Source organism: Rhipicephalus microplus, chromosome X (genome assembly GCF_043290135.1).
Source record: "Rhipicephalus microplus isolate Deutch F79 chromosome X, USDA_Rmic, whole genome shotgun sequence".
NCBI lineage: Eukaryota > Metazoa > Arthropoda > Arachnida > Ixodida > Ixodidae > Rhipicephalus > Rhipicephalus microplus.
Window position 1 is genome coordinate 311,762,076 of NC_134710.1, and position 19,617 is coordinate 311,781,692.

The 19,617-nt window shown below is 43.5% G+C and overlaps 1 protein-coding gene and 1 long non-coding RNA gene across 2 annotated transcripts in view; both read right to left on the reverse strand.

Annotated features, from left to right (window-relative positions):
• Positions 1 to 230: 230 nt before the first annotated feature.
• Positions 231 to 3,463, reverse strand: LOC119162367 (uncharacterized). The gene is made up of 3 exons (XR_012887381.1): positions 2,433 to 3,463; positions 1,514 to 1,640; positions 231 to 732 (listed from the first exon to the last, which is right to left on the reverse strand). It is a non-coding gene; the product is annotated as an uncharacterized LOC119162367 (long non-coding RNA).
• A 12,018-nt stretch (positions 3,464 to 15,481) lies between these two features.
• Positions 15,482 to 19,617, reverse strand: part of LOC142776227 (protein transport protein Sec31A-like) — a 156,543-nt gene continuing 152,407 nt past the window's right edge. The window contains exon 7 of the mRNA XM_075879504.1: positions 15,482 to 15,573. Within this exon, the coding sequence (XP_075735619.1) occupies positions 15,520 to 15,573 (54 nt within the window). The 3' untranslated portion in view covers positions 15,482 to 15,519. The remainder of the gene's footprint in view (positions 15,574 to 19,617) is intronic.

Here is a 19,617-nt window from a genome sequence, read left to right on the forward strand (position 1 = left end):
AGCAGCTTGATCCTGAAGAATTTGGCCTCATTTCTTAAGGCTCTTATGAGCATTCCAGCCTTCTCACAGATTCTTAATGTTCTATGCCTGTTTTAGAACACTGTAACTCAAATTTTGAAACTCTCACAAAAAGTCGTTTGGACTCGATAGAGATAAATGTCGCAAGCATGACTGCAAAGACGCTAAATTTAGTGACTTTCTCGCTAAGTTAACAGCACTGATGGCACCAAGTGTTGTAGCTCCTAAAGTTTTATCTATATAACAAATAAGAGACATGAGATAAAATTCATTGCTTTGTTTTCTTAGAATCTATATAACAAATAAGAGACATTAGATAAAATTCATTGCTTTGTTTTCTTCGAAGAAAAGTGTGCATCTATCATTTCAAGCATGCCTTTTGCAAGACATTGGATTATTTTTGTAGTGAAACGAGCTCCTTTTGAGCTGCAAGCTGTCACTGGCCGCCTTGCCCGCACGTTCTTCGGCTTTCTCATAAAGTGCCAGGATGTCGTGCAGCCCTGCGCTTGCTGGGCGCTTTTTACTTTGTCTTTTGCTGCTCCGCTGCTGCTTGTACTGCTAGTACTATAGGTATGCTGCTTGTGCTTGGGTGTCCGCTGTAAAATTCTCATCCGCGCTGGTTTCAGGGTCAGCTATCGCAGTGGTTCCACTCTCCTCAGTGTCAAATACAGCTAAAACCTCACTGTCTGCTGGTGCTTCGTCAACTACTGGCACCTGTGCAAGACAAGAAAAGAAACTATGTAATAACAAAAGTGCACTTGTTTACAGCTCGATAGCAAGAAATGTCTTTGATTGAACATAGACTTTATACAGCAATTGGTAAAACAAATGGATGATCCTAAATGAAATATACAGTAGCCATGTATATGCATGAGCTTGAATATAACGAATATCAGCATCTATTGCTGTTTTGGTGGCTGTAATGTGTTAACCTATTTTGGTGTGATGTGCTATTTTGGAGGCTGTTTTAGGTGTAACCTTAAGAGACAAGAAGAGAGCAGAGTGGATTAGGGAACAAACGGGGGTTAAGGATATCATAGTTGAAATCAAGAAGAGGAAATAGACATGGGTCGGGAATGTAGTGCGTAGACAGGATAACAGCTGGTCATTAAGGGTAACTAACTGGATTCCCAGAGAGGGCAAGTGGGTTAGGGGGAGGCAGAATGTTAGGTGGGCAGATGAGATTAATAAGTTTGCGGGTATAAATTGGCAGCAGCAAGCACAGGACCGGGTTAACCGGTGGAACATGGGAGAGGCCTTTGTCCTGCAGTGGACATAGTCAGGCTGATGATGATGATGATGATGAATGTGTGAAGTGCTTGATATAAAACTACTAAACAATGACATTTTCAATCACCTGCTTGATCAATTTTGACTGTGAAGCTCTAGCAACATCACGTGCAATATTTTATAGCATACTGAGAACACATGCCAAGTTGTCTCATAGAAACAACCTGTTGCTAGTTGTAGCGTAATGGTGAAAACAGCTGATTACCTCCAAACTTTCTTCGACCATGTCACTGTAGTTGATTGGCCGTGATCCGAGAAAAGAATGCAGCTGCCAATAAAACGGCCATTCCATGCCTTTAGCACCAGTGGTTGTGCCACAACGCCCTATCTTTCTGCAAAGAAAGTTTTCGTGGTCACATGAAAATTTATAGCATGTAGACATGTATACGCAGTAGTTCTGCAGGCCAAACAAAAAGCATTCCAAAGAAACAAACTGCCAGGTGTACAAAAACAACAAGCACAGTGATACAGCAATACCACATTCATTAAACACATTACACACTCTGCTATAATTTGTTCATTTCTACTATCTTTACTGCCTTCTGAAAAAACAACGTGCGAGAAAGTCTTTCACAGCAGAAAAATACACAGCGTTACCTAAAGTTCATCTCACTAGGTGCCCCGGCACGTTATGGTAATCCAAGTGTTTGTTAAGCCTCCGCCAACAGGACATGGACAAAAATGCCACCTTAACGCGCGCTTGGCCTTTTTGTTTGCGTAGGACTCAGAATTTTTAATGCAGCTTGAAAATCGACAAAACCGGCCAGTATTTCCTTAAAAGGAGACGTCGTAGCTGTCATGGAGATAAGTAAATTCTAGCAGAAACGAAGTGCCCCTTTTTGTAAAAGCATAGTTCCGCAGCATGGACAAACTTGCACGCGTGTAACGGCGGGCGCACTTTTAACTTGAGTCAGGGCTGGTTTGAACACCCATTGTACCATTCGTAAAAAAATATTGCTCGAATTTGAGAGTGCACTCTGGCAAAAACGCTCACACCCAATATTTGGCTGCCACGTTGTGAAGGTGGAGGCCTAGTTACACAGGACAGTCTTCCGTGCTAGTGCCTAAACACGTCCGATAAATTGGCAGCAGAGATACAGAAAAATACCAAAAACACCACTCACCGATACTGACTGTTAAAGTCTTCAAGTTTTTGGCGTACTTGTTTGACGCTGTACGGTCTTTCACCTGCCGGCAGGCCAGAGTTCAGAGTGTCCACCAGAAACTTATAGATCCCCAAGTTCCTTGTGTTATACCAGAGAGCAGTTAGATTGTCCTCCCAAATTCGTATTAACGCCTCCGTCGTCGCCACACTCTAGTTCACCCACCTTTGGCTAAACACTTGCTTGGGAGCCGAGCTATTGGCGCCCGGCATGAGGGCCGCCATGTTGTCAGTTTACGGCATTAACAGTGTTTGCAAACCTCCATTTTAGAAAAAAGTTGTTAGCGGATTAACTGCGGTTAGGGTTGTCGTGTGACTAGGTGCAACAGCCGTTAGACTTAACGGGCGTCGTCCTTCACTATGGCTATACTGCTCGCGTAACAATGGTATTACACAGGGGAAGCCAGAACTATTGAAGACGTGATGGTGATGAGCGCCTCTGAAGCCTGTGAAGCCGACCACAAAGACCACAATAAGGTCTTTATTGTGTTCGGCGACTCTTCACACATGCTTACAGAAGTGCTTCCTATTAATTTGGGAAATTCATAAGACAGCTGTTCACGGGGATCGGGCGAAATCATCTTAGAGGAAGGTGACGTTGTGCTGACAGCGCTGACCACCACGCTCTTTGTACAGCTCACTGAAGCCCTCGAAATGCCGTGGGACAGATGCTCTGATTCCGTGCTGACAGTGATACAAGTTGCCCTGGACCAGGAAGGCGTTGATGTAAAACAACTGGGAGGTAGCGTGACAGCAATGGAAGACTGAACCTTTCTCCTGCGGCTTCGGTACTTGATGTGGAAGCAGACACTGCAGTCGCAACAATTGTGGGTGTCCTGGACCGAGAGGCTGCAAAGAAGTCGCAAGGTTCAAGGGCACAGAGTCGAGCATCAGTCCACTGGAAGCTTCAACTTGCCAGAGATGCCCAACTTGGACTACACGTAGACTGACAAGACGCAAGGAACCGAACGTAACGTGCAAGTAGGCTCCGAACCCCATGTCATTTTTGTTCCTCGTTTTCTGTCGCTGTATACCTATACCCTCTACTTTTGGTATTCATCATAACTAAATATTCATATTTGCGTTAGACTATCTTCAACGTCCAAGTTTTATTTATTCATTATTTATTTATGGTACCTGTTTTTTGCTTCCTTGTTTTTGTCTGTGTGTTTGTTTTCTCGTGTATTTACCAAAACAGAACAGCGTATGAACTAAGTAAAACGCCCACCTCTGGCTCTCTAACAGGCTGCCAACGCCTGCTCTTAATTCAAATGTTGAGATATGGTTTATTCATTTTTGCTCGCATAGAAAAACATATAGCATGTAATAAGTGCCCTTTGCTGTTAAGAGTCTGGTCTATACGCACAAAGTATCATAATCTCGTGTGTATTAGCTTTATTTTTACAGGTCAGCTATAGCTCATCTATGGGTCATTCCACGCCAATCGTCCGCACTTTAGCACTCAACCATGCGCGATGTCCTTGAAATAATGAGGATTATCTATTTAAAGAGAAAGCTTTTCGCCAAAGATGCCTTTTTTGAAAAACACTGTTTTCAGCAGCTTCATGCTGATGCGATATTTTTCGAGAAGCTCGAAAGTGTGGCTCGGAAAACAGATTATTAAAAATTTGTTCCTTTTGAAGTAAATTAGCTCAATTTTTCCTGCAGAACGATGATACGCTTAGCGCTTGAAAATATTGCATGAGTATTGACGCTTCCGCGCATTTTTTTGGGCCTAGATATGAGAAATATGCTCCAAGTTGGGTCTTCTTTGTTATGGAAAGGTCACTCTTAGTGATAAGGTATATATCATGTTAAGCTATGGTCATGCTTTTGTACAATGGAGAAAAATTAGTTTTGTCGCAGTGGGAAATAGTTCGATCAGCCGACGACAAATATTGATTATAGTTAGTTTTGTCAAATTTCAGCAGTAAAGTGTACGTTCACGTGGGCTTAACGAAAATGCTCTAAATAATTTATTTGCACCTTACACTCCCCAAAAAGTGAGAGAGTTTCACTAATTTACTTTTGTTTTAAGTAAGCTGTCACTACTAAGCCGTCAACACTAAGTAAGCCGTGAAAACTTGCTTGTAAACGATTCCATGGACGTAAATGTAATGTATCGTACTTGAGAAGATGGCAGAAATAAAAAAAAACGTGTTGCTGCACAACTTCTTTTATTGTAGTCACTCTTAGTGGGAGAAAAGCTTGATTCTCTGACCTTGGTCAATCCCAAGAATTTAATGCCGATGATTGAAATGTGAAATGAAATACAGGCCCTTTATAGCAAAATATCACCAGTAAAGTGTTTGTTGCTCTGCTCTCAAGCCAAGCAACGTTTTTTGCAGCAAGAATGAACTACAGTTAAATTTGAAGAGTTTCGCTAATGGTCTCTTTTCAGAAGTGTTTAGGATCAAGGAAGGGTTGCGTTTTCAAGCAGGCTGCAAGAATTGTAATAAATAAGAAAAGGAAACGACCAAATGTGAGAAGGTACAGATGCAGAGTGCATCTATTGAAACTCGCCGAAGACAAGGAGAAGAATAATACAAGGGGCACAGAAGAGCGCGCGCGTGCATAAGCAAAACAAAAAAAAAGAAGATTCTTGCTCTTCGTTCACATCCAACGTCACCGCTGTGCATTTTTTGCAACAAAGTTGAAACAATGAACATTTATGTTTGTTCTGTCGTCATTACTCTTATCAGAGAAAAAGATATTTAGTAACCCCATTACAAAAGCTAGGAATACAAGTAAATATACCAGTACTTTTATCACTTGGCGGCACTTCATTTGGTTACTGCCACAGAGATATAAGCTCCACTGTGTTTGACTACATCAATGCAACTAAAAGATTACCGTCCTAGTGAACCCTAACCTTTTCAGATCTTTAGTTTATAATTTGTAGGGGTGTCTGTCAGGAACAAGAGATCGTTTGACCGCTTGCTCAGCAAAAATTTTTGTTTATTGGCAGTATTATCTCTAAACTATTTTTTTAGATTGCCTTTGATTTCTTTTTAGTTTCATTTAAGTCTCCTGTCGCCCGGTTCTTGGCCCATCCCCCTCTGTGGGTGAGCGCCATCCATCTGAGGTCATCAGCATCAGCATCGAACGCAGCCCACACTTGTCCCGTCTCGTTTCTGCTTCATGGTGTCGTGACCAGGATAGCGGCTTCTCCTTTTCCCACTGGCCACGGATTACCAGGACGAAGGACAGGCCACAGAGTATGGACGAAGAACCGACGGCAGCGAGACAGGACATCGCCATCTGAGAGAGCGGCACAGACACGGAAGATGACACAGCCACGGATGAAGATTTGCCGCTGAAATCTGCAAGCGACCAGCCGTTTCCTCAATTGTTCAAAATGAACGAAGAAGTAATTTCGAAGAAAATAAAAACGCTGAGGACTCAAATAACCCACCTAGTGAGCGAAGCAGAAAATAAGATTCATGAGAATGAAGATCCTACGGCAATATTGCTGATAGCCAGCCAGAACAGAGACATCACCGACATGTTAAAGAAAGTTGACGAACAGATGGAACAGTTCATAACGCCAGAAACAGTCGAAGCCGAGTTCGCAAGCACCACTGAGTACGAGCTAAAGACGATTAGCATTCTGCATAGCGTCAATGCCTACCTTTATTGACAGGAACGACGAGAGCCAGTGAGTGAAATGGTCACTTCAAATGACAATGCCAGGCAAGCGCCGTAAGCAAATGCAGTAAAGGTACCGAACATAGAATTAATGAAGTTCGATGGCGATATGAGGAAGTGGCAGAGATTCTGGCTTAAGTTTGAATTGGCTGTTCACGTGAGAACAGAATTAAACGGGAATCAAAAGTTCACGTACCTTCTGTCATCTCTAACCGGGAAAGTGGTGGCTGCCGTTGAGGGACTATTCAGACAAGTTATGTGAAAGCTATCGACATGCTCAAGTAGCAATACGGGAAAGACGAAGCACATAGAAATGCACATGAAAGCGCTAACTAACTTGAGCACTGTAGCAAGCTGCAGTGACTATGAAGGATTGAGAAGACTGTCAGAAAAGGTACAGGTGAATACACGTGGGCTGGAACCCTTCGGCGTGAAAATTGAGTCATATGCATCTATGCTACGACCAGTATTGAAAAAATCTTTACCTGCGGAGATGCACGTAGGGTTTCAACTGAAACAAAGAGAATCAGCTGGTAGGTCTTCGTATCAAGATCAGAATGCAACTAAACATCATGAAGAAGCTCTGAAGCGCTTGATGAGGTATATAGAAGGCCAAGTTGAGTGCAGAGAGGAATTGGTAGAGCGCAAAGAAAGCCACGGCAACAAATTGGACAGTAGGCAACAGAAAAGAACGGCTAATTTTTAGAGCACCGCGGCAAAGTTTTGCATATTCTGTGAGACTAATACCCACTATTCTGATGACTACAGAAAGAATATGCTATATGAAGACAAGAAAACGAAGCTAAAAGCGTCTCATAGATGCTTCCGTTGGACGAGGCCTCGCCATACCGCCAAAATATGCAAGGCAAGAATGAGATGCAAGATATGCGGGAAAAAGCACACAACGTCTATGTGCCGGGGAAAAAAACTCACAGCACAGTGCACAGTGGCCATTCAAGGTAAGAATGAAAATCATGAAGAGCAAGTGTCAACCTGCCAATATACAAATATATCATCAAACATTTTTCTGCAGACTGCAATGGCAATAGCAGAAGGTAGAAACAGGTCGTGCTATTGTCGGGTTCTCTTGGACACTGGTAGCCAAAGAACATTCTTCCTTAAAAGCTTATCAAAAGAGCTTGGTTGCACGATCAAAGGAAAAGAAAGACTGACCATAGGCTCTTTCGGAAGAGGACAAGAGGAAAAGACTATGCATTCACTTGAAGTCAAACTCAAAAGCGCTTAGAGTGGCGAAGAGGTTTTGTTGAAAGCACTCGACGTTGACGTTATACCAAAAGAAAGAATACTGCTCCTGCCAGTTTCACTGAAGAAAAAGCATAAAGACGACGGATTAAAGTTGGCTGATGGTTTATGTACAAGAACAGACAGCAGAGAAATCAGAATTTTTGTTGGATCAGACCTGTACTGGAAAATAATGACCAGAGGCATCCGAAAATTGGAAGAGAAGCTGACAGCAACAGAGACCATATACGGTTGGACGGTGCAGGGCAAGACTAAGTTAGCCGCAACGTTAATGAAGCGGTCAACCGTTATGATACTTCACGTTAAAGTGGACAAGTCGGACATAGAGACAGAGCTGAGGCATTTCTGGGACATAGAAACCATCGGCATAAAGGGCACCGAGCAAGACGCAAAGAAAGAAGACAGTGTGATGGAGTATTTTAGCAAGAACTTAAAGTGTGAAGAGAAAAGATACTCAGTACGACTTCCATGGAAATATACCGTGGAGCTTGATGAAAACAAGGGCGTCGCAAGGACCAGATTGAAGCAACTCACTCGAAGGTTGCAGAAAGACGACAGTGTATTGCGACGTTACGACAATGCCATCAGAGAGTACTTGACTAGTGGAGCGGCAGAAGTGGCCGGGGAAGAAAGGGCACCAATGACACACTGCTACTGCATGCCGCATCCAGCCGTCATAAAGAAAGATCGTCGAACAACAAAGATAAGAATAGTATTTGATGCGTTATCATCTTCCACAAAAGGGTCATCTCTAAATTACAATCTCCAAGCTGGACCAAATCGCAATTGTGATCTCGTACACATGCTGATGAACTTCCGACACCATCGCATTGCAATGGCAGCTGATATTGAGAAGGCATTCATACAGATTTCAATACATGAGGAAGACAGAGACGCACTGTGTTTCTTTTGGTAGGATAGAATTCCGAGTGGAAGCGCTGCAAAAATTGTAACATGGAGAATGTCAAGAGTGACGTTTGGCACAGCCCCCAATAATTCTTTGCTCGCAGCAATTTGGACGAAAAATTTCCGGAGACGATTAAACAGCTGAGGAAAAACATCTACGTCGCGTCGATGACATAATAATCGGAGCCGAATCGTCTAAGGAAGCCGAAAAACATTACAGGGAATCAAAGAAAATTTTTCGAAAGGCGTCAATGACTCTCAGAAAGTTCATCACAAATGAGCCGGGAAAAGAACAAAACATAGAGAAAGAGGAAAACGCAAGCTCCGGGGCTTTCACCGAAGTAAAGGTCCTTGGCATCAGATGGAACTTCAAGGAAGCTGGGCTGTACCTACCATTGTTTGACGTGAAAGACATCGATACCAGTGGTGCACTAACGAAGCGCCAAATGTTACAGCTCACTGCAAGAGTATAGGATCCTCTGGGACTTTTTACTCCATTCACGGTAACAGGCAAGCGAGAAATACAAAACATGTGGAGGAAAGGGACGTCTTGGGACGATTCACTGCCAGATGATGAAACGGAGACTTGGAGGAGATGGATTAAAGAGCTGGAATCGACTGAAGAGTTCAATGTACCACGATGGCTTGATGTAAGACAAAGGAGGAAGCCTATTCACACAGATCTTCACTTGTTTTCAGATGCAAGTTCATATGCATACGGAACGGCGGCATATTTGATAAATCAGTACGACAAGGAAAAGGAGGCTGAAATACTAATTGCGAAAAGAAGAATAGCACCAATGAAGCAAATCTCGTTACCACGACTTGAGTTGACAGCTGTGTTGCGGTCTGTACGTGTTTCTAAATACATCAGAAGCAGATTTTTAAGGAATATAAATGCTACAATATACTGGAGAGACTCGACCATTGTTCTTATCTGGCTGCACGGAGAGAAAAAAGGAGACACATTTGTAGAAAATAGGGTGAAGGAGATAAAAGAGAAGGCGGAGCTATCAGAGTAGAAGCACATTGCAAGTGAAGAGAGCCCAGCTGATCTCATGACCAGAGGTGTAAGCGCAAAAGCTTTGATACAGTCAGACCTATGGTGGCATGGTCCAAAGTGGCTTGTTACGGAAAACAAGACCACAGGGCAGACGGAAACGGAATAAGACAGTGAGAGAACTGAATGTTATGCGACTAACACATACACGTCAATTCCGGTTTTGATCGACGCAGAGAAATATGAAACCTACATAAGATTGCTCAGAGTAACAGCTTGGGTTCTGAGATACATACGGATTACAAGAAAGAAGCGGATTATCGGCGATCTGAGTTTTGAGGAACTAAAGAATGCAGAGACGGGGATAATAAAATTGGAGCAACGAAAGATACGGGAACATAATATACTCAACAAGAGCAATGCGACTAAGACAACAGGGATGTTTCTTTGTGGTAGGGAAGTCTTTGAATGTGAACAAGGACTAATAAGGCACGAGGGTCATCTGTCTCAAAGTCGACTGACATACAACGAAAAACATCCAATTGTGCTACCAAAGAAAACGGCTGCTAGAAATCTGCTAGTACGACTTGTGCATCAACTCGTAATGCATGGAGGAGCCAGTGCAACACCGTCGCAGCTTAGAACGAAATATTGGATAATCCAAGGAAGGCAGCTGGTGAAGAAGGTTATTCATGAATGTTTAAAGTGTCAACGATTTGACGCCAAACCAATTAAGCAAGACACAGCACCCCTGCCCGCTGACAGAGTGAACTACCGACAGCCATTCGAAGTGACTGGTGAATATTTTACAGGTCCGATCCTTATAAAAGACGCCGTGAAAGGCATGACAAAACTGTACATCGCAGTATTCGCGTGTACAACAAGAGCTGTACGTCTCGAAGTTGTCGACAACTGTAAAACAGAAGCATTCTCACATGCATTCAGAAGATTTATAGCGAGAAGACGCTTGTGTCGCACAATATATAGTGACAACGCAAGGACGTTCAAAAAAGCCAACAGAGAAATCAACTTCATGCTGAAGGAGTTACAAGAAGAAGTCTCTAAAAGAGCTAACCAAGCAGATAAAATAAAGTGCAAGTTTATCGCTGTACAAGCGCCTTGGTGAGGAGGCTTCTAAGAAAGGACAATACGAAACATGAAATCATCAATGAGGAAAGTCTTCGGAAAAAGACTGATAACTAGGAAAGAGATGGAGGCAATAGCCACTGAAGTTGAAGCGGTACTTAACAACAGGCCGTTAACTTATGTACACAGCGAACCGGATGAGCCGCTACCTATTGTGCCGGCTGACATAATAGGTGGTAAATACAGACTTACAGGCAATGATGAAGATCAACACAAAGTCAACATTGAGGAAATCTGGACAAAGCGGCAAAACGTCATGAAACATTGGTGGAAAAGATGGAACAAAGAATATCTGAAGGAATCGAAAGAGCAAGCTTATGCAAGTAAACAAGAAACGAGAGTGAACCGAGGAGACATCGTATTGCTTGGTTCACGCTCTCCTAGATCACTTTGGAACCTGGCCAAAGTCATGGAAGTTTATTCGGGGGTCGACGGGAAAATACGCTCCTGCCTTTTGAAAACAAATGAAAAACTCATTCAGAGACCTGTACAACATATCTACTAACTTGAAGGTTGGTTCCAATGAGGAGAACAAAACTTTATGCGGGCCAGAAGCTATTGAAACTTTCCGAAGACAAGGAGAAGAAGACAAGGGGCGCGGAAGAGCGCGCGCGTGAATAAGCAAAATAAAAGAAGCAGATTCTTCCTGTTCGGTCTTCTTGTCTTTGTCTTGTTTTTGCGACAGCATCTAATATAGCATTACTAAGGCTTCCGATTTCATGTCTGATGATACCCACCTGAGAAGGAATTCTAAATGATCAATCATAAAGGAATACAGGATAACAATCCCAGCTATCAGTCGTACTCTGTATATATAAATTGCAATGCGTGAAAAGACTGCCATCCATCCATCCATCCATCCATCCATCCATCCATCCATCCATCCATCCATCCATCCATCCATCCATCCATCCATCCATCCATCCATCCATCCATCCATCCATCCATCCATCCATCCATCCATCCATCCATCCATCCATCCATCCATCCATCCATGTTCTATTTCCCTTTATAAGCTGATTGCACTTGAGAGATTTAGTTTTAGGGCAAGCGGCTTGCGAGAGTAAGCAGCTGCGTTCTTCACATTATACATGAACGTGGCTTGCAGTACAAAGGAATGCAAAAGAGCTTCGGGTTCCCGGAATGATTATTTCTTGGTTTTGCTCTCAGGGCGTGCCGTCTGAAGGAGTTATTCATGCAGCAGCAACAGTCCTCTCTTTTTCATTTTATTGCTGTAGCAATTATATGGACACTCTCGACTGGATTTCACCACCGGCATCGGCGCCGATGTCATGCACCGTATATGCATAGGTATATATTTATAAGAAAACGCGAGAAAAAAATCCAGAAAAAAGACTCTAGAGCGTGGAATCGAACTTAAGTCCTGCGTGTCCTGAATGCAAGACGTTAACCACTGACGATAGTTATAGCGCGAGAACAAAACGATGACAAAGGGACAAGAAGGAGACGAGCGCTTTGTCGTCGTTATGCTCTCGCGCTATAACAATCGTCATGTCATATCAACTAGCCCAAACTGCCACACTTCTAACAAATAAGCCATCGAAATGTACGTGCTTCAACGTTCAAACGGCAAGCTATTTATATCTACCACTTACCGTTGTTGACAGGCATCTCAGCGAGGGGGGAGGGGGGAGGGACTATTGTGTTTTTAGCATTATTAGCGAGATGGCAGAATGAGTACGCGGCGGCTCTCATCTCTCTCGCGTACTTTGGCCGTGCGGAGAGGAGGATAGTGGACGATCTCTCGCGCACCCTGATCTCCCGGTGGGGAGTATCATACGTCTTGACTGCCTTTGGGGCACTGGGACGATTCTGTTGTAGCTATGGGGCACACAAAGTTCACTGCAATCGTTGCACAGCCTCCGCTTGTGAAAAGAGCGCGGTTTTCAGACACAGTGAAGTAACAAGCGAGACACTCATTTTCATCTGTACCTGTGAGTTCGTTTCGTGCATCATTTGTGCGTGAGAAACACGGGGCGCGTTTCGATCTGCTTGCCGTTCTGTGCGTGACCTTCCAATTTGTTGCTATCACATTTATTGCGTCGACTTTGCGGCAAAGCTGTGATTTTTTTTGTATACGCAGTTATTATTGACCATTCGAGATACAACACACTTCCATGTTTCAAAGAGCTGCTGTCGAGCTACAGATCGCAGTTTTTTGCCTTGAAAACCACTTGAGTTGTATATCGAAAAATAAAGAAATAGAAAATAGATAGCAAAAGCAAGGTGTTCTCGTCGTTTCTACTAGCAAACTCTCTTAATTGTGGCCTCGTTGTCCAACGAAGCCCAAGGCCAAAAGTTTTTGGTGCTCTCTGCTTGCTTGCAGAACAGGTGCAGCATTGTTTATCTTCCCCCTCTCTCTGATTCTTGCCAGCGCTTTATTCCTCGTTATCCAAATTTTCCGCATTTTTACTGAGTTACAGCTTGTAATTATATTCGAACGCATGTATACTTACATTAAGCGGTGAACCGTCTGATAACAGTAGTTTTTTTTCTTAACGGAGACAATCCTCTCTCAACGCCTGACTTTATGAACAATCCCCTCCCCCCTCACCGTCGAGAACCCCCATTCCGCGGTTTCGCATCGAGAAACATTTTCATGCCGTGTGCGTGGTGCAAGAGATACAAGGCAAAGCCGCAGCGCCCCTACCACCGACGGGTGGCGAAAATTGCTAAGAAACTCTCCCATTGCTTCACGACGGGTAAGAAGGCCGTAACAAGCACGCGCATGTGCAGCCTAGCCCGACCGTGCACGTGTCCACTTAGTTACCAAAAAGTGCCGTGAGAGGCCGCTTCAACTTACCTCCTCGGGGTAGTTCTCTACTGTTTGAAGACAGGACAGAAGTATTGCGAACCAAGACATCGGGACAAATACGAAGGGGTAGACACGGTATGCAGAGCGTGTGGAGAGCAAGAAGAAATTACCGAACACCTGATAATGTTCTGTAAAGGGCTTCACCCATATGTTCAGGATGATGGCGCAGATTTTTTCAAAGCACTGCGGTTTAGGGACAGGGAGGGCAAAATAGACGTTAAGCGGGTAGAATCAACTAGAAGGAGGTTATCTGGTTGGTGGCTAAAGTCAAGGCCCGAGTGAAATTTAAACCCTTCACAGCAAAGTACGAATCTCCAACCTCACTATTTAAAGGAAAAAAAATAAATATAGTTTTTGGTTCATTAAGTGTTATGGCTTGGTGGCGCTAGCCACCGCCCGATCTAAAGGGTACAGCCATACCTATCCATCCATCCATTCATCCATAAAAAGTTACTGTATATGCTATTTAAAGGTAGCATCTACAGTAACTCTACCTTCATAGCAGCCTACGAAGCAACTTGAAAAGGTCGTAACTCCCTCGAAACGGCTACCACGTTGAGAGTATGCAGTGGTTGTTATTATTTTATATTGATTTAGGAATTTGCATATGGCCTTTCTCCGTTTCCCTAATGCGTACAGACGCCGCCGAGAACATCGCTTAGGTGCATAGGCAGCATGCGACTACCTGGACCGAGTGCCGCAGTCCCTACAGTTCTCCAACACAGTTGTTTTGTGCACGCGTCATAGGAAAAAAAAAACATTGTGTACTGCGACACTGTGTTGCACATTTGCGCATTCTTCATCCCGACGCCTTCAATAATAAATTCGGCAATGTGATGGGAATTGCAATAAGTGCTTAGGTGCACAATAAGCGGTTCTCCACAGGGCCTATCCCTTGTGAATAAAAATATTGATGACACTTCATACCTGCGACTTGACATTTCAACGTCTACAAGGCCTAAACGCCTTGCATGCACCATCACAGACATTCAAATATTTACTGACTAATGCAAACGTGCGATTGACTTCGCCCATCTGTATGAAGAGAGGTGCTGAAATAGCAGTGTTTAAATTTTCGTCTCACGTTGCTTTCAACCATCATCCGAGTCTTGGTTTAAGACGTGAAGTTTGTTATTGCAATTATCATCACAAGCTCAGCAATCACGAATTACATAGAGTATAAGTGTTCAAGGCATACTTTTAAATAAAGTAATCTATGTTTGTTCATCACCTCAATAGACCCTTTTTGCACTTGCATAGACAAAGGTAGTTAACTTGAAATGTATTTAGCTTGTTACAAGTCCTGACGCCTAATCATTTGCCCCATTAAAGGCGCACTTAAGTAAACTACAAGAGAAAAAGCAAAAGCATAATTCGTGACATTAATTCAGCCTGGGTCTTTCTGCAAAAATATTTTGCTGCACTTCTTTTGAACTGCTTTGTTCGTAATAAACAATTATTAACGCTCGTTAAAGGGACACTAAAGGTTACTACTAAGTCGATGTTGATTGTTGAAATAGTAGGCCAGAAACCTCGTAGTGCTACTTTTGTGCCAAGGACCGGCTGATTTTGAAATAAAATCACGTTTAAGTGGTCTGCATTGGATTAGCGCACTTTAAATTACCTGTGTAAAAAAAGCTGGCCAAATCACGTCACTGTTGCCGTGCATAACGTTGCCCGGCTTTACTGTGCGACGCCGACACTAGTAGCAACAGATCGAAAGCAGGGGAAACCACAGCAGCAACAACTGCCATTGATCAATTTTCTGCCATTGGCCCCGAGATTGCAGGACCTGTCCAGTTTAACCAAGTACGCGCGAAAATTGAAATTTTCAACCACTCGCGCTATACCCCATAGTAACGTCCGGCGGTCTTTTTTTCCATAAATCAAACAGAAACGAACAAGCAGCATTTTATTGTGTCTCTTTATGCACGGAAGGTTCTTTATTTAGTCAAGCTAGATCAATTACTAGTGTATAATTGTAGGCTGTTGGCGTCATCAGGATCACTTTGAGAGTGTCTTACAGCGGCGCATGTATTCTCGTATATTTACCTCAATTTCTCGGTAAGTAGGGCACTGCTGTTTATAAGATTGTCATTTCAAATGTCATCATGAATTGAGTTCCCTCTGACATAAAAAGTGTCCCTTTAACAAAAACGAATCTATGTTACACTAAGAAAACACGCTTAAGCAGAAGGAACACACTGCGGCATTGTGAAATGCCAGAACACTCTTTTTTATTTTGCCAGCTCAATCCCTTGCCTGCGTGCGCCGCTGTGTCGCCTTGCCTGCGTCGCCTTGGTGCTGTAAAAAATTTGGCAGGAAAGGTCACAGTTACTTCAAGAGAATTAACTATTAGTACACTGCAAATCGTCCCTTTCACACTTGAATAAATGGTCTTTAAATATGGATAAAAAACGGCACGCGTGAAGTAACTATCTAATCAGTAAAACTGCCACTCGAAGCAGCAAGATCCAGAAGGCTGATGAAGCCGACGAATACGATGTTGGGGTACCACAGTCCACCCCTATCGATGCCTGCAATCAAAGAGGTTGACATACGACTTGGGTGATTAAAGTTTCATAGTGCATCCTTCACACTTGACGTTATCTTAAACCGCTCGCACTAGAAAATCAATGATCAGTGCAAGTGTGATGTCCGTCAGCTTGGTTTACAGAAGGAAATGCTACAATAATATTATCTGGGGTTTTCCATTTCAAACCAATATATGATTATGAGTGACGCCTTAGCGAAGGATTATGGGAATTTCGACTATATGATGCGCTGGGACTTCACACAATACATGGGCCTCTACCATTTCGCCTCCATTGAAATGCGACCGCCATGGCCGCGATCGAATCCGCGACCTTGAGGGCTAGCAGCCGAACACCCTAGCCACTGTTCCACCGAGGCAGATGAAACGCTACAAAGAACCATTACTAAATAGCTTACTGTTGCGACCCATGCTATCTCACTTCAAAACAATTGGGGCACAGGCTCAGTGCCCACAATGGCAGGGCGAGCGGCAGCGTGAACGCGAGCCCCAAGCGTCATCACGTTAACTCTCATCATCGTTCTTTTTAGAAGCGTTCTACGCTTTTTATGCCTGCACGCCTGCAATCCCGCCGTGTTCATCACAACCTGTCCCCTATATAGATAAGGTGCGTTCAGTGGGATCGCCCAACCAGGAGCAAATGCTGCTCGGTGCGCGAGGGATAAAAAAAAGGCCCTGTACCTGCATGTTAATCTGCAAATGCCGTCTAAAGACAATAGCCTTGCGTGTGGAGAGAGTGAACAAAACATTTATTTGATGTTCCGCGGAAGAAAATCGGTGAATGGTGTTCTGGAGGAACTGCGTTAGAGTGCCTCGAGCATGCAGCGGAGGCGAACGAGCTCATCAAATCAGGTCACACGTGAGACATGATCGCCATCTGGCAGTTTTCTTGGAAAGCGAAGCGACCTTTGAGGTATATTCACATCATCGGATACCAAGTTTGGTATATATGAAGCTGGTGAAACAGCTGCGAGCACACTATCAGCGTCGCATTTAATCCTGTTTTACATGACACGCAAAGCATGATTATCATACTTGGACGTGTCATTTACCTTCTTCATCTATTTGCGTCACGTAATACCAAACTGGTATTTGTAAAGCTGGCAAACAGCCACGAGCACGCTATGAGCGTAGCATTTAGTTATGTTTTACATGACACGCATGTCACAATTATCACGTTTGGACGTGTCATTTACCTTTGACGTGCATTCACGGCACGTGATACCTAATTTGGTATGTGTGGAGCTAGCGAAACGGCCGTGAGCGCGCTATGAGCGTAGCATGTAGTCGTATTTTACATGCACGCATACTATGAGTATTATGCTTGGACGTGTCATTTACCTTGTTCATCTATTTGCGTCACGTAATACCAAACTGATATTTGTGAAGCTTGCGAAAAAGCCACGAGCACGTTATGAGCATTGCATTTAGTTATGTTTTACATGACAGGCATATCACAATTATCGTGTTTGGACGAGTCATTTACCTTTGCCGTCTATTCGTGTTCACGTGACACTAAATTTGGTATATGTTTAGCTATCGAAACAGCCGTGAGCGCGCGATGAGTGTAGAATGTAGTCATGTCTTACATGACACGCATATTGATCATGTTTGGATGTGTCACTTACCTTCCTCGTCTACTCACGTCACGTAATACCCAATTTGGTATTTGTGAAGCCATTGAAACAGCCACGAGCACGCTATGAGCGTAGCATTTAGCTGTGTTTTACATAACACGCACGTCACAATTATCATATTTGGACGTATCACTTACCTTTGTCGTGTATTTACGTCGCGTGATACCAAATTTGGTATATGCGGAGCTGGCGAAACCGGCACGAGTGCGATACCAGTATAGCATGTAATCATGTGTTACCTGACAGGCATATCATGATTATCATGTCTGAATGCGTGATTTACTTCCTTGATCTATTCACGTCACTTAATACCAAATTTGGTATCTGTGAAGCTAGCGAAACAGCCACGAGCACGCTATGAGCTAAGCATTTAGATGTGTTTTACATGACACGCATGCCAAAATTATCGTGTTTGGACGTGTCATTTACCTTTGTCGTCTATTCATGTCATCGGATACCAAGTTTGGTATATGTGGAGTTAGCTAAACAGCCGTGAGCGCGCAACCAGCGTAGCATGTAGTCATGTTTTACATGACACGCATATCATGATTATCATGTTTGGACGTGTCATCTACCTTCTTCATCTATTCACGTGACGTAATATAAAATTTGGTATTTTTGAAGCTAGCGAAACAGTCACGAGCACGCTATGAGCGTGGCCTTTTATGTTTTACATGACATGCATGTCACAATTATCATGTTTCAAGGTGTCATTTACCTTTGTCGTCTATTCCCGTCACGTGATACCAAAGTTCACATATGTGGAGCTAGCGAAACGGCAGTGAGCGCGCTACGAGCATAGCATGTAGTCATGTTTTACATGACCCACACATCATGATTATCATAATTGGACGTGTAATTCACCTTCTTCACCTATTTACGTCACGTAATACCAAATTTACTATTTGCGAAGCTATCGAAACAGCCACGAGCACGCTATGAGCGTAGCATTTAGTTATGTTTTACATAACACGCATGTCACAATTGTCATGTTTGGACGTGCCATTTACCTTTGTCGTCAATTCAGGTCGCGTGATACAAAATTTGGTATATGTAGAGCTAGGCAAACGGCTGTGAGCGCATCATGAGCGTGGTATGTTGTCATGTTCTTACATGACATACATATCATGATTACCATGTTTGCACGTTTCATTTACCTTCATATATTCACGTCACGTAGTACCAAATTATGTATATGTGGAGCCAGCGAAACGGTCGTGAGCACGCTATAAGCGTAGCATGTAGTCATGTTTTACGTGACACGCGCGTCATGATTATTATGTCTGGACGTGTCATTTACATTCGTCGTCCACTCACATTCCATAATACCAAATTTTGTATATGTGAAACGAGCGAAACGGCCACGAGCGCATTATGAGTGTGGCATGTAGTCATGTTCTTACATGACACGCATCTAATAATTATCTTGTTTGCATCAGTCAAAAACCTTCGTCATCCATTTCCATCCCGTAATACCGAACTTGGTATACGTGAAGCTAGTGAAACGACCGCGAGTGCGCCATGAGCGTGGCGTGTAGTCATGACTTACATGACCTGCATGTTGTGATTTCCACGTCTAGGTCTGTCACTTGTGTTCGCCATCTAGTAGTTTAACACCATACCAGTTTTGCAACATGTCATGCGAGTAAGTAGGTGTAGGTTATTTTCTCTCCTTTCGCTGAACTACCCCTGATTTATATTGTATTGCTGTTTCGAGAAATACTAGAGGCGTTCGGATGTAATCAGAGCAGCGACGCACCACGCAATGCGGTTCCCTTTGCTTTTTTTTATTTATACCTCGCGCGCAAGAAGCAGCGTTTTGCTCCTCGTTGAGGAATCCCGCTAAACGCCCCTTATCCGTATCATTATCAGCCTAGCTGCGCCCATTGCAGCGCAGAAGTCTCTCCTATGTTCCGCCAATCTGCCCGGTCTTGTGCTCTTTGCTTCCACCTTATACCTGCGAGCTTTTTAATCTCATCGGCCCACCTAACTTCCTGTCTCTCCCTCGCACGTTTGCCTTCTAAGGGAATCCAGTCAGTTACCCTTATTGACCAGTGAAAAAATGACCAGTGTAGCGGTTATGCTGCCTACGTGCTACGTGCCCGGCCCAGGTTCATTTCTGCTTCTTGATTTCAACTATGATATCCTTAACTCCAG